General features: G+C 38.2%; 1 protein-coding gene across 1 annotated transcript; it reads right to left on the bottom strand.

Annotated features, from left to right (window-relative positions):
• Window positions 1-1,007: 1,007 nt before the first annotated feature.
• LOC139461134 (uncharacterized) lies at window positions 1,008-10,560 on the bottom strand. The gene is made up of 4 exons (XM_071242681.1): window positions 10,531-10,560; window positions 10,003-10,185; window positions 7,665-7,737; window positions 1,008-1,171 (listed from the first exon to the last, which is right to left on the bottom strand). The coding sequence occupies exons 2-4, from the start codon at window positions 10,179-10,181 to the stop codon at window positions 1,103-1,105; spliced, it is 321 nt and encodes a 106-aa protein (XP_071098782.1). The 5' UTR covers window positions 10,182-10,185; window positions 10,531-10,560; the 3' UTR covers window positions 1,008-1,102.
• Window positions 10,561-16,081: the final 5,521 nt, after the last annotated feature.

Raw genomic sequence — 16,081 nt, forward strand, 5'->3', positions numbered from 1 at the left:
GACACCGGTAATTTTTCATGAAGTAAATGATATGGTGTCGTCGGTGTCTTATTGTGACATCATATGTATGATGAATGCATTTTGACGTCATTGACATGATGGTCCGAATTCATTATGACGTCATCGCACAGTAGGGACGTCAAAAATAGTGATTCCATTCTGCGGACCAGCTCGATATTGGAAAGAAGCGGGCGTGATGGAGACGGGAATGACGTAACGGACGTGAATCCTGAGCAAAAAAACGTAAGCATATCCTGCGCGGAAACGGAAGTGTATCATGCGCAGTACCGGAAGTGTTTCGTCGGTATCACAAACAAACAATTTCCTTTTACACAGACGATTGTGTGAGGTGCCGTTTGGGAAATGGGGTGAATGTTGATCAGTTTTGATTGACAGTGCTGATGATGCTATCCTTGTACTGTGAATAGGACGTCAATGTGAAGTGAATCTATAGCTTGTTATATGCTTGATACTTGCCACTCCCTCTGCATTTTGTGATGATGGAAAAACTACCAGCTGACACAGTGAGACATGAATGACTACCAAGTGGACATGCGGTGCGGTGTTTTATGAGACTGATTCAGATGGCAATGAAATAAGTGTTATTCTCCTCAGCTAAAAAATCCTCCTTGGAATGTATATATATATATATATATATATATATATATATATATATATATATATATATATATATATATATATATATATATACTCGTGGATAAGTTAAGCACCGCTAGCTATACATTTTCATGAAAAATACTTGTTGTCATTTATCAAAATCAAACCACATTTGCTTTTGTTAACAATGTAACTATTTAAATATATCATGGGCTCATTAGTTTACATTTTCATTCAGCGCACAGTACTGACGTCACGTATAGTGTTCCAAGAGTAACTTCAAGTTAACAAGTGTATAATTAAAGGATATATGACAGTTTGAACACATGAAGACAATGAATCTTTAATAACAAAGCATGATATTCATGACATCACAGTCTGATGTGTGTTTGTATGAAGTCAAGGGTATCTTCGCCTCATTTCCATTTCATTATGACGTCAGCGCACAGTACTGACGTCACATAGAGTGATTCCATTAAGCTGTCTAGCTCGGTATTGGATCAGGAGGTAACGGTGCAAATCCATGTCTTGAACGATGTAACGGAAGTGCATCCTGCAAAATATAAATATTAAAATCTTAGAAAGGCATTTACAAGTGATACACGTAAAGAAGAGAATTCATGGATGTCGAATTCTTTATTATGAGGAACACAACGTTTCGGAATATGTGCTTACTCCTTCATCATGCACCTGGAGTTGACATTCGTATTTTTTTCTTCCTCAATAACGAACGTGTATAATGCGCAGAAACGGAAGTGTATCACACACTATTTCTTGTTATATTTATATGATAATTACATCATGATGTACATGGTTATATGATGAACGGTTTGGAAAGTGATGTGTATTTTCAACAACTTTGATGAACATGGCCGATGAGTCTGACCTTGTACTGTAAATAGGAAATCGTATCCTATTGTGTTTGTTATAACAAATCACATTTGTTTTTGTTTACATGTTCATAGTGAAATATAGAAGCCGCAATCGGCTCTCTAGTGACATGCGCACCACGACAGGAACTGCTTCACTGCCCTTTCATTTGCTTCCACTGCTTCTCTGCGTTATATGAGATGACGCAGTACTTCAGTCTACCGGGAGGAACATAGTGTTCACACAGGTGTTGATGATACCTTGGACATTTTTCAACATGAGATCAATGTAGGTATTTCAAAAGTACAGTAAACTACGGTTATAACGAACTCAAATGGACCACTAATTTTAGTTCGTTATAACCGTAGTTCGTTATAAGCATAAATAAAACATCTATACAGCAAATGGCCGGGACCAGAATAAAGTTCGTTATATCCGTCAATTCGTTATAAGCGTGTTCGTTATAAACGTATTTTACTGTATTCATATCTACAAGTGCTTAACATTTTTACAGATGTATATTTAAATCATGTCTTTATTTCCGTTTTGGATATGGAACATAAGCCCTACTAATTTATGGTTTGTGTTCCCATTTACGTTTGGGTGGGGTCGGGTCGAATACGTTGTTTATTTTGAGAAAGAAATTTTACTATACATTTGTATTTATATTACGTATTGGAGCTTTGAGTGTGTTGTATAACAGGTGCCTGCACGCTCATATTAAATAGGAGCTGATGGTGTGCAATACAGGCCCCTCAACACCCATCTACGTGGATCTAGTCTCATGTGTTTTTTCATGATTTGTTTATGGTGCCTTTTTATATTGTCTCCTGGCTTTGGGTAGATATACATGTCCATTCATGCATTTCTTATTATGTACCATTTTCACTTGTTTCAATCGCTTGTTGCAAGGGAGTAACATTATTCACGTTTTGTCAGGATCTTTTTGTCAGAGTTTCAGTTTTAAAACAATTCTGTTTTTTTAATAATAAGTTTCGATATGTTTCATGAAAAACACCCTCGATTATCCTCATCCAGTTAACCCTAACACCCTGGACCCATTCAATTAGCTTCATTTTAGTCTGATTAGAATCGCAGGAGGCTGAAAATAGTGTCCAATCAAATTACTTTCATGAGCAAGAAACATTCTGTGATCAGTGAGAATCACCCTAAAAGATACACCCTGATACACAGCCACGAATCTCCCACACAGAAACACCCTGATACATAGCCACGAATCTCCCACACAGAAACACCCTGATACAGCCACGAATCTCCCACACAGAAACACCCTGATACATAGCCACGAATCCACCACAAAGAAACAAAGGAGGAGGTTACATCACTTCCCGAATGGGTCAAGGTATTCCTAAAAATAGAAATTGAGATATAATCCTCTCGAAAATAATAAGCCGTATCTTAAAGAAGCAAGACAGATGTTTTTGTGGGATTTTGCTTCTTGCTTCTTACTGACATTCAGCATTTGTACTTCGTTAAATTTTGTTTATATTTTGTATCCTTCAAACATTTTATTCATTGCAACAAGATCATGGAAAAAAATCACTTATCTCTGTGAACATTATGTAGACGATGAACGAATATATCTGTACCAACATTTCGTCTTTCATTTGTGGATGAATGTATGCCACTTTAAATAAAACCGTGTAAATTAAATGGAGAAATAAAGTTTTATATGATTTCATGAATTCTTCTTTCATGCTACTCGATATTGTTCAGTTTTATTGATAAAACAAGTAGCCGAAATAGGTATGTGTGGGGTCCCTCACAACATATCAGCAGCTGTTCTTTTAATCTGTTATTGTCATGTGATATGTTGGCGTAGAAATAAGTGTAATATTCCCAATGTTATATGTATCATGTAGAGACAGAGCATCTAACATTCCGGAAAGGGTGGATATCGTCGTTAATCCTTTGTTAAACAAGTATTGTGACGTCACGATATTGTTATTGTTACCAATGATTATGTGTCAGGAAATCATTTGCCACTTGATCATTCTGATCGTGCATTTTATACAAGTAAATTGACGTAAATATAGGTCATTATGCAAAACTATAGAGGAGTTATATATCGACTATAACAATCGCAGAAATAATTTGATCCCGGAAGTAGAACAAGCCCCATTACAAACTTACTAAAGTTTTAAACTGAGATCAGTAGGAAATAATATTACTGTGTTTTCCTTGTGCCTAACACTCCAAAAATCAAATTTTAATCAAAGTTAAAAAATGTTAAATTGAATGCGATCTACAGGTATCCCACTTCTACATATTATGTTCATATAAAATTTATTAGGATGAAATTAAACTCGAACGTTTTGGTATTAGCGAAAATAGTAAGTAAAGCAGCTTCAGTGTAACAAATGCCGTGGTCAATTCGAACTAAACGAGAATCGATAATAGCCTCCAAACAACAGATAAGGCGCTGTGTTTACTGAAGATGCTTTCATTTTATACAGCGAAAGAAAATTAAACTTTTCAAGATGTAATTGACGCAAATATAGGTCATTATGCAAAACTATAGAGGAGTTATATATCAACTATAACAATCGCAGAAATAATTTGATCCCGGAAGTAGAACAAGCCTCATTACAGACTTACTAAAGTTTTAAACTGAGATCAGTAGGAAATAATACTGTGTTTTCCTTGTGCTTAACACTCAAAACACAAAAATCAAATTTTAATCAAAGTTAAAAAATGTTCAATTGAATGCGATCTACAGGTATCCCACTTCTACATATTATGTTCATATAGAATTTATTAGGATGAAATTAAACTCGAACGTTTTGGTATTAGCGAAAACAGTAAGTAAAGCAGCTTCAGTGTAACAAATGCCTCAGGACGTGGTCAATTCGAACTAAACGAGAATCGATAATAGCCTCCAAACAACAGATAAGGCGCTGTGTTTACTGAAGATGCTTTCATTTTATACAGCGAAAGAAAATTAAACTTTTCAAGATGTAGTTCTTTACAGCACGTCACGGCCCATTGTGACGCAAGCGATATGACGCCACGCTGCTCTTTTGACCACACTGCTGGACATAGTAAATGCCGCGTCTAAAGCCCTTATCCTTCTTGGGTATTTCTAAATGTGTTGACTTGCACGATTTTTTCAAGGTTTGACGTAGCTTGATATCTTAGTCAAAGCATCGTTGTACATCTGTACATTTTAGTCTTTTCAAAGAATTACAAAATATATACAAGGCCTATATTACCATTTTTCGCAGTGTATGGCCGATGGGCTATTGGTGGCAATGCAGTTTCCGGGGATCTTAAAATTAACGAAATAAAAGTGAGCTTCCCCAGGGAAATGTAACTCCCAAATACTTTCGTTTTATGTTGCGTGCACATTTTCATCCTCCATCTCGGCAAGAGTGGGCACTGGTGGCCTAGTCGTCTAAGGCGCCACGATTCGTTGTGCAGAGTTGCGTCCCTTGGGCACGCCAGAAAGCTATGATTGTGGGTTCGAATCCCGGTTTGCCCCGATTATGTTTCTAGGTTTATCAGCACCCGTGCTCGTGGGTTTCACCGAAGTGGTAAACGTCTGAGACCTGCATCACTTCGGGCTTTCCTCCCACATTAAGCTGACACGCCGCGATATGACTGGAAGAATGTTACAAGCGGCGTTAAACCCAACTCACTCACTCACTCTTGGCAAGAACAACGTCCTGCACCTGATTAAGCAATCCACCTGCTTGTCCACCGACAACTCTACCACCATCATTGATACCACAGACAATGACGATCTATATGAATTTTTTTTTGATGAAATGTCCAAATGTTTGAGTTGTTAAACCAGATTGTACACGTTTTAATGATCTGCAATACAATCAAACAAAAAAGTCACAAAACCGTTTTGATAATGCTAAGAAATCTCTGCTTCTGAATGATTTCGACTATCTCAAAATTGTTTATATATCACTATTAATTAGTAATTATTATTAATGTATTATTGCCTAGAACGGAAAGAAATATGTAATACAGCATAGAAAAATATTTTACTGAAAAAAATAGAAGACACAAAACCCTTTCCATAATCATAATAGAAATTCTGTGAAAATACAGGCTAGTTTTACAAGAGATCTTCTTAAATTTTAAAAGAGCGAATTCTAAATTCATTGATTTCACAATTTCGTTACTGTTTATTTTTAGTTGATAATAAATTGTTCATGTCTTGTAATTTTCTATTGTATTTTACATAAAAATGATGATGCGATTCAACGATCGTCATGACATTAAACTAAATTGTAATGAAAATATTCTCTATTATTTTTACTCATACGCATACCATTATTTTGAACAAAGAGATATTCAACATTTTTACTAAGTTCTTCCTTCATTTTACTAGGAGACCAGACTATATACTCTACTTGGTAATTGGAAAGAAACAATTGATGACCGTATTTGGTTGGTTTGACATCACTAATATAATATATACCCTGTGGTAATTCTCTCCATTTGATAATTTTGTCCCTGAGCAGAAATGTTTTGATAGCTATTTCGAGTTCTTCCTTTGTTGGTTTGTAACTCTCCATTATTATATACTTATGTAAGCATTCGTTTAAATTTGATCCAACGATAGGAAACAATCTATTTTTAATCTCCAACCAGTTCTTTGGTTTTGGCACGGAATAATTGACGCGCTTGTTGTCTCCCCTGTTCTATGAAAAAAAAAATTCTCGTCTTCGCTAATACCACTGGTCTTTGATAATTTTATCGAATCTCCTGCTTCATTGCGTTGTATTTGGTGACTTCTGACAGCACTAAACGAAACTCCTCCTCGGATATCTTACAATAAGGCAGTGCTGTTGAAATATGATCCTCAATGATGTTCAACTTTGCTTCAGCGAGTATCCAAATGTTATCATGTTTTAATGCTTTCTTTTGCAACTTACGAGAAATGAATTTCATCGCTATTCCTGCCAGTCTTGAGACTCCGGGGGCTATTTCCATGCCAAGTACGATAGGCGCAGCGATTATAGTTGATAATAAACCAACACTGGCTACACCGAGTCCCATGCTACCCGTTACAAGCGCGGTGTCAACTCGGCTCTGCAATACTTTTTATACAATCCAAGTCTCAACTCCCTCTCCTTCTCTATTCGTTGTTTTATGTCGCTTCTTTGATGAAATCGAAATCCATCAACAGTATCAACCTTTTCAAATGCTTCATCGAGCGCCGGATATAAACTCATAGTTTATATTATTATATCATATGATAGTCTTTAATTGGTCTTGCTTCAATGTTTTGAGAGTATACATCAGCCTTATTAAATGTATATTATATGGCATAAATATCTTAGTGAGAGAAATGCCATCACTTTGGATCCCCTCAATGGTTGCAATGGGTGATGCTGCCATATAAATAATACTGCAACGTTGACGGTTGTGTTTCTTGAGCCATTTAATCTATAGACCTGGTAATATTTCGAAGGCATCTTCTGGTGCATCTCCAAACAAGACTTCAATAATATGCATAGAAAGATTAGGTATTACACTCAAGTTGTCTTTAATATCATTGAATTCAGTAACCAAATTTAAACTAACGTTTTTTACTTCCGGACGACTAAATAACATATGACCTGGGTTTTCTGGCAGGGAGAGACTAACACACTTTTTCGTTTTGAGGGGATAAAAGCCGCGAGTGCAATCCCACTATTTATTATCTTAGTTAAATTTTGTGCCTCACCCATCATCAAATATGGTGGGGTAATGACGATATTCAGTAGCCACTCGATTTTTTTCTTCGACCATAGTCCATTTATTATCATTGTTGCGAGTAAGATTGTGTGAAGTGTTTTTATGGAGTCCACTAACGTCGACATCGCTTAAAACTCCTAGATTACCTGTGAATGTAACTTCTTTCCGCTTGTATACATTATCTTGTAAGTGTAAAGCGTATAACTTACCATCAATACTGGGTTTACCAAGTTTTAGTTCTACACAACATGTCACTTGCACGAGACCGCCCATTGTGAAGCAAATGATATGACGTCATGCTGGCCATTTTGACCACAAATTGAGAAAGTTTAGAATCGTGTATTTTTCAAAGTCATGGTAGAATGTGTTTATTGGTGTCTCATTATGATTATAGAAAGTTCCGGAGCTGAATACTGAGAGACAGCACGCAATTTAGATAATAGAAAAAAACACTTTACCGAGCCCGATCCTTCATTCCATAGAACCTTCCTCCGATTCATCGAACTACCAGCACCCCCTAAGTTCTGTATTCTGCAACAGAAAACAAATACACCCAAAATAGATACAAAACGCAACTATCTCTTCCTCTAATGACATATACCCTCATTTGGAAAGGTCTGTTATCGGCAAAGCAAGAAAACTTTTAAACAAAGAAAACTTTACATTGTAATATACAACCGACAAAAATAAGGGAAATGAATATTTGAATGTAGCAAATTAACAATACCGTGGCGTTGCATTTGAATGCAACATCTTAACGCAATGCAATTTCATGCATGACCAGAACGTTATACACGTGCACACAGAAACCAAAGTATGTGCGCCAACATGAAAACACACAATCACAAATGCAATTGAGCTGAGCACATGCTTAAAAATGCCTCCGAGATGATATCTCAAAAAACAGATAACATTGGCGAAAGGTGGATAAGTTTGGGACACCAATATCCTACGTTCCCCAAATGTTGGGCAAATCAAAAGGTGTATATTCTTGACTGTGGGACAAGTAACGTCAAACGGGCGAGGTTGTAATGAGTGAGTGAGTATGGTTTTACGCCGCTTTTAGCAATATTCCAGCAATATCACGGCGGGAGACACCAGAAATGGGCTTCACCCATTGTACCCAATGTCGGGAATCGAACCCGGGTCTTCGGCGTGACGAGCGAACGCTTTAACCACTGGGCTACCCGACCGCCCCCGAGGTTGTAATGCGACCTGGGCCTGGCTGTGAGCGGTATTGTTGTTGTGCGTCCTAGCATTGTTCATTCCGCTTGAATTATCGGCACAAACTTTTGAACTGCTAGATGACAATGCTAGACCACATCCTTCCCAGTTCTGCAGCGATGTGACCGTAAAAAAAATCAGCTGTTGAATCGTTGAGTTTAGAATCGTGTATTTTCCGAAGTCATGGAAGAATGTGTTTATTGATGTCTTGTTCTGATTAAAGAGAGTTTCGGAGCTAATTCGCTAGAGACAGCACACAGTTAGGACAATAGAAAAAAAACTTTACTGAGCACAATCCGTTATAATATAGACCATTCCTCCGATTCAATCGAAGTACTATATTCTGCAACTGAAAATAAATCTACCCAAAATAGATACAGAACGGGCGAGGTTGTAATGAGTCATGGGCCTAAACTGTTCATTTCGCTAGAATTATCGGCACAATCCTTTGAACGGCTAAATGACCACATCGTTCCCAGGTCGTTACCGATTGTCTCCATCGAGAAGACATAAGGACATTGGACTGGCCCGCTGAGTTCCCTGACACCCCCCTAGTTATGAAGCTGTGGGAGGTTGTCACTGATGTTCTCCATCGAGAAGACATAAGGACATTGGACTAGCCCGCTGAGTTCCCTGACACGCCCCTAGTTATGAAGCTATGGGAGGTTGTCGGGCGGGGATACTGGCCCGCTGAGTTCCCTGACACGTCCCTAGTTATGAAGCTGTGGGAGGTTGTCAGGCTGAGTTCCCTGACACGCCCCTAGTTATGAAGCTGTTGGAGGTTGTCGGGCGGGGATACTGGCCCGCTGAGTTCCCTGACACGTCCCTAGTTATGAAGCTGTGGGAGGTTCTCGGGCTGAGTTGCACACCAGAGACCCTACACCTACGAACGTGACCCGCTTTGCCGGAATGGCGGGCGATACCACGAGCAACCATAAGCAAGTTAAGCAACAGTATGCCATCAAGGTGTCATGCATGTATCGCCCAACATTGAGGAAACACCAAATATTGATCTCCACGCCCCAAATTAATTTTATAGACATTTATAATGTTATTACACCCTCACTTTCATTTCATTAGTTCCCTTATTGTTGTCGGTAGTGTACACACTTGTGACATTTAGATAGACGGATGGGTTGATTGATTGAAAACACCAGTTGATCGCGAAAATGGTAAGTATACCCCGTTGCACTTGTAATCTCCACCAGTTAATTATCATCACAAAAGTGTCTTTTCAATATGTTTGTGATGCATATTGAAGTCATTCAGCTTTGACTGTAACCACCTTGCATTATTCACCATGGTTTCTAAGTTTCAAATCATACTAACCCAAGAAGAACATTAATTTGCAAAAAGCAAAGGTACATGTTTCATAATGTTTCCATGACATACCTCAATCAACATCAGGCATGAGATCATTTCAGATATAGCATATTGAGATGATAGCAATTTTGCATATGTGTTGACATATATCACCTCTGCTAGGTTTATATAGTTTGAAAATCTTAGCGGAGATCTTGAAATAGCAGTATATAAGTGTGCTTCCCCAGGAATATTGAAACTACCAAATACCTTCGTTTAATGATTTGTGCACCTCTCCTCAGCAGGGTAACTTCGTCCACAGGATCATCCTCCATCTTGGCAACGACGTCCTGCAGCTGGTCAAGCAATCCTCCTCGTCCACCGCCACCTCTAATACTGGCATTGACACCATAGACAAAGGCGATCATAATGAGTACCATGTATCGCATTTTGCTGAAATGAATAAATGTCTGAGTTGTTCAAGTATAGAATCCTAGAAGCAGTAAACCTAACTACAAGCATTCTATCATCTGTAAAACAATTAAACAAATACAGGCAATACAACTCTTTCCAAAGTCATATGAAATCACTGGTAAATAGAGCCCATTGTATGATTTCGACTGTATAGGCATGTGTTTATGAATTGTATAATTGACCAAAACGGAAAAAAACATTTAAGTGATACAACATAAAAAATATTTCAACTTACAAAATAATTAGAAACAAAGCCCTTTCCATAATCATAAAATGAAATCTGTGAAAACATAGGAGATATTTACAAGAGACACAAAATCTGACCTTGTTAGTTGATTGCAGTTCTTCAGAAGGATGAATAGTTTCCAGTAGTATTTATACACCGAGAACGTGTCATTATTTATGCAGTCGTTACATTTTTACATTACAACATAATATAACTTACACTATGGTGATAACGATATTAAACTATTCAGTCAACATTATTAATATACGCAATCTCGCATCGCATTTTCAATCATATATATTCGACTTGCATGCATGAACAGCAATGTTTTCCATTTGAGTGCCATATCACTCATGCTTGTCCTCTAAAGATTATTCATCAACAAAACAGAGTGAATGTTGAATATCAGATATATTTCATGTATCTTTTGTAAAGAACTTTAATGTCGTTATCGAATTTCAGTATTATTATTATTATTATTACTATTATTCTTATTCTTATTATAATTATAAAAGAATAGTGAATTATGTAGCGTTTTTGGACATGTTGCAGTATTCCAGGCTTGCTATGCTTATTGTCGCAAACCATAATAGATTAATGATATCTGACTGATATACATCTAACTGATTGTGTGAGAGAGTCTTTGATTCATTGTAAGAATAGTGTGAGTGAGTGAGTTAAAGCTTTACGTCACATCGGCAATATTTCAGCCATATCGTGACGAGAACATTTATAATACTGACATTTAAATAAAAAAACTGTCATCGACGGACAGTATAACATTTAGCATATCACAGTTTATAAGTAAAACTAGTTTAGAACAAGTATAAGAATAACCTATTATTCAACAATACAATATAAAAACGTGCTAGAGATCGTCAGCAACCAAAGTTAGGCCACCTTACTAGGGACCGTGGGGACTTACGATACTTCTTCTACCTGCACGGCTCCCCAGCAGGATTTACACCATCACTTCAGCTGCTGGCGATGGTACGCAATTAAGCCATACTTAAAACAAAACAAATATACTAGTGAGTGAGTGAGTTAAGATTTATAGTCACATCGGCAATATTTCAGCCATATCGTGACTAAATCAAGTTGTACATTAATAATACATAAATATAGACATTAAAATCTGTCAACAAAGGACAGTAAAAACACTAGACTATCACAGGTGTAGATTTTAAAACTAGCATATCATAATAAAATTCGTAACAATTCATAACAGTACACAATAAAAATACATGGTACAGTTAGTATAGCTTTGATCCTATTGAACGCAATGAAATAACAGGAATATTGATAACTTTGTCACTAACATCACGGTTTGTTAAATGCATTTGGCGACATCGACAAAAATAAATTGATGATATCTGACTGAAATACAACACTAAAAGAGAAATATATAGCCTGATCTAACACGTAATTTCTGTGATATCTAACTGGTTGTGTGAGAGTTATTTGACTGTCTTTGATTCATTGTTAGTATAGCTTTGATCCTGCTGAACGCAATGAAATAACAGAAATATTGATAACTTTGTCACTAACATCAAGGTTTGTTAAATGCATTTGACGACATCGACAAAAATAAATTGATGATATCTGACTGAAATACAACACTAAAAGAGAAATATATAGCCTGATCTAACACGTAATTTCTGTGATATCTATCTGGTTGTGTGAGAGTTATTTGACTGTCTTTGATTCATTGTTAGTATAGCTTTGATCCTGCTGAACGCAATGAAATAACAGAAATATTGATAACTTTGTCACTAACATCACGGTTTGCTTAATGCATCTGACGACATCAAAATATTGATTGGGTTTGTTGTTTTACGCCGCAACTAGCAATATTCTAGCTATATGACGGCAGTCTGTAAATAATCGAGTCTGGACCAGACAATCTAGTGATTAATATCATGAGCATCGATCAATGCAGTTGGGATCGATGACATGCATTAACCGAGTCAGCGAGCCTGATAACCCGATCCCGGTAGTCGCCTCTTACGACAATTATAGTTGCCTTCTATAGCAAGCACGGGTTGCTGAAGACCTATTCCACCCCGGACCTTCACGGTCCCGAAATATTGAAACATTACTGGAAAAACACATCTTAGCCTCAGGTTATACATAAATGTAAAATTTGCTGGAAATACCGGATGTTATGAAATAAAAGTGTTATAAAATGCTCAAAGAGAAAAAAAAAGACTTAGGGTCTGGAACCAGTGACCGATAAAATGTCCTGTCGTTAAAAACAATTTCTTATTGATTCAACTGACACTTCCAATTTTAATTTGGAAATGTGCTTCAAAATATTCTCTTCAAAAAGAAGTAGGACATTTTTTAGAAAGATTAGTTTCTAGTAATGGTTGTATTATAAAAATGAACGAATTGGAACAAATTACCATCGATTGTGACAGGAGATTCTTAAGACGATCTTGAAGGACGCTAGGGGTAAGATGGGAAATTTCAAAGTTAACGTTTTTCATCAGCAGTGTGTAATATCGCCACGATTAGTCAATGGATTAGCCACGATTAGGTAAACTGAGGGAGATTATCCCACTTCTCTTGGAGCGCCTAGCCAGGTTCAGCCAACGAAGTCAGAGCCCTACACGTCTCTTTATCATGTCCCAGACCTGTTCAAAGGGGAAATGGTCTGGTTTCATTGCTGGACATAGCATTCTATGGATGTTGTGCTGCTGCATTGACAACTCGTGCAAGGTGATCGTGTCCTGAAAGACAAAACGTCGACCACCACGCCTTGCAAACGGGACAACACAGGGTGTCAGTATGCTGTCCCGATAGTTCTGTCCAGTGACCCTTCCTTGCACAATAGAGTGTGGGGTTCGCGCAGTCATAGTGATGCCAAGCCACACCACAACCGCCAAATGTGTCATGAGGTCTCAGGTTGGCAATGGATTGACCTTCATTTCGAAGTCGCCAGACACAAACACGTATGTCAAGGAAGTTTTAAATGGATCGGGATTCATCTGAAAACATGGCACGTGAACGGCAGTTTCGACGTTGTTTACACCAGTGACATCTGCTGGCAATCTGACCATTTGTAAGGGAGTGGACAACACCTGGTCGTCGGTCACGGAGATGAGTTGCATTGTCATGAGAATCCATTATACATGTATATTTTCTTTTCATGAAACATATATTAAATATATTTAGTTTTCATGAAATGTATATTCCTACCATTTCATATATTATGTTGCTTGTGCAGCAATTGCCAGTGATTACACTGACCAATTACCAACCTTTACATTGTCTGTATGTTAGCCCTGGTAACCTCACAGCCAAGTAAAGGCTGGTGTTATATAATTATAGCTTGGCTATTTGTCTCTTCAAGCAAAATGAAGACAAAGTGGTCAGTTTCCAGATCTAGAATGGGTGTGAAATGATCTGCCACGTCGGCGATATTTGAAACTTTAATTGTATATGCCATGTCGACAATATGTGAACTTTGTTCAACAAATTGAGTCCAATGAGTACCCGCCCCTCTCTTCAAAACAGTGTCTTCATTCAGAGGAGCATCCTCCATCGTATCCGCTCCCTGGTCAACTGATCCATGTCCAAGTCTACCCGCCCATCTCTTCAAAACAGTGTCCTCGTTCAGAGGAGCATCCTCCATCGTATCTGCGCCCTGGTCAACCAATCGATGACCACTTCTACCCGTCCCTCGGGTAGCTTAGTGGTTAAAGCGGTCGCCCGTCACGCTGAAGACCCAGGTTCGATTCCCGACATGGGTACAATGTGTGAAGCCCATTTCTGGTTTCCCCCGCCGTGATATTGCTGGAGTATTGCTAAAAGCGGCGTTAAACCCAACTCACTCACTCACTCTACCCGCCCCTCTCTTCAAAACAGTGTCTCCGTTCAGAGGAGCATCCTCCATCGTAGCAGTGCCTTGGTCAACTAATCCATGTCCAGTTCTACCCGCCCATCCCTTCAAAACAGTGTCTCCGTTCAGAGGAGCATCCTCCATCGTAGCAGTGCCTTGGTAAAACTAATCCATGTCCAAGTCTACCCGCTCCTCCCTATTCCCTTTTCCTCTCTTCACACTTGTATATGTGTAAATAAAGCAACAAAGCCCTTTCCATAACCAATAGACACGTATATATATATTCGTTTTTGCACTGGTTATTTGTAACGTAAACATCTGATAGTCTCTATATGATAACAGTATTACCACAATTCCCGAATTAATATTCACATTCATAATCTCACATCCATTGTGCACATTTATAAAATTTCATTATACATATTCAAGGGTTTGTCAGTATTTAATTTGATGCGTGTGCAGTATATGATCAGAGCTCGTTTCTATGTTATAATGCTGTCAAAATATCATTTGCTTGTGCTCGTGATTGATCTGTTGTTAATGGAAAGCACATAGATGCCAGTGGAACCCTACGGGGGCGGACGAGAAGACGGAGCTTGTCATCATCGAAGGCTACATTGACAATATCTTGCGGCCAGTGGTTCTTCCTTTCATCCAGCGTCAACAACGGACGGTGTTCCAACAAGATAACACCACACCCATAAAGCCCCTATCACTAGAGACTTCCTCAACGCCAACAACGTGACTGTCCTGCCGTGGTCAGCTCGACCACCAGATCTGTCACCCATAGACATAGACATAGTTTAAAGAACATCTCTGGAACCAGCTGGGGCGTCGTCTTCGGAAACGTCATCATCCTCCCTTCACGAGACAAGCGTTGATCGTTGCCCTCCGTGAGGAATGGAATCGGATACCTGCAGTCGATGAGAGGACGCTTGTCTACTCAGTTCGACGCTGCATTCGAAGATGCATTGCCGCTCATGGAGGTCATATCCCGTATTGAACGGTCTGGGCCGTCGTCACCTTAAAGTTGTAACCAATGTTGTTGATCGAATACTAGGCGAAGGACCCCTTGTCAAGAAATGTCCCTGTTGGAGGTCAAGGACTTTGTTGTTGAATTAGTAAATTCGCATTTTACTGTTCGCATTTTACTGTTCTGAATGATGAATTTCTACAATACAATTGTTATTGCTGCTTCAAATTGTGTTGGTCATATTTCATCCTAGAAATTTCGTTGGTAGCGTTTCTTTTGGCCGTCAGTTTAGTATGAATGCTGGTGCCTGCGTTTCTGTAGAGGGTTCATATGAATATAATACAAAATAATTCAGTAGGTGTATGCAGTGACATTCTCAAAACGATAGATAACAGTACGCCATGTGTGTCCTACCGTGATATCTGTTGTAGTTACAACACAGACATTTGAATGAGAGGACAGTACACTGCTGAACGTAAACTGAGAGGATCACTGAATATCCGTTAAGACACCAGGTGTTCGCGAAAAGGGTAATCTGGTCATCTGTTGTACCTGTCGTAGCCTTCAGTGACATCCACTGCATTGCCATCCTTGTTAATTTGGTTTCAATACACTTTAGCTCACCTGATTATATAATGTTGTTTTAACAAAAGCAATAGTAAATAGCTCACCTGATTATGTAGATTTGTTTTAACAAAAAGCAATAGTAATTAGCTCACCTGATTATAAAATGTTCTTTTAACAAAAGCAATAGTAATTAGCTCACCTGATTATATTTTGTTGTTTTAACAAAAGCAATAGTAAATATCTCCCCTGATTATGTAAAGTTGTT

Source organism: Haliotis cracherodii, unplaced genomic scaffold (assembly GCF_022045235.1).
Source record: "Haliotis cracherodii isolate W230 unplaced genomic scaffold, xgHalCrac1.p SCAF_14, whole genome shotgun sequence".
Taxonomy (NCBI): Eukaryota; Metazoa; Mollusca; class Gastropoda; order Lepetellida; family Haliotidae; genus Haliotis; species Haliotis cracherodii.

Excerpts from the sequence above, each read along its gene's own strand:
- LOC139461134 (XM_071242681.1), bottom strand. The coding sequence starts at position 10,181 with ATGCGATACATGGTACTCATTATGATCGCCTTTGTCTATGGTGTCAAT. Across the intron at positions 7,738-10,002 it reads GCACAAATCATTAAACGAAG|AATACAGAACTTAGGGGGTG; the intron begins GTATTTGGTAGT and ends TTTCTGTTGCAG. Across the intron at positions 1,172-7,664 it reads GGAATGAAGGATCGGGCTCG|GATGCACTTCCGTTACATCG; the intron begins GTAAAGTGTTTT and ends TATATTTTGCAG.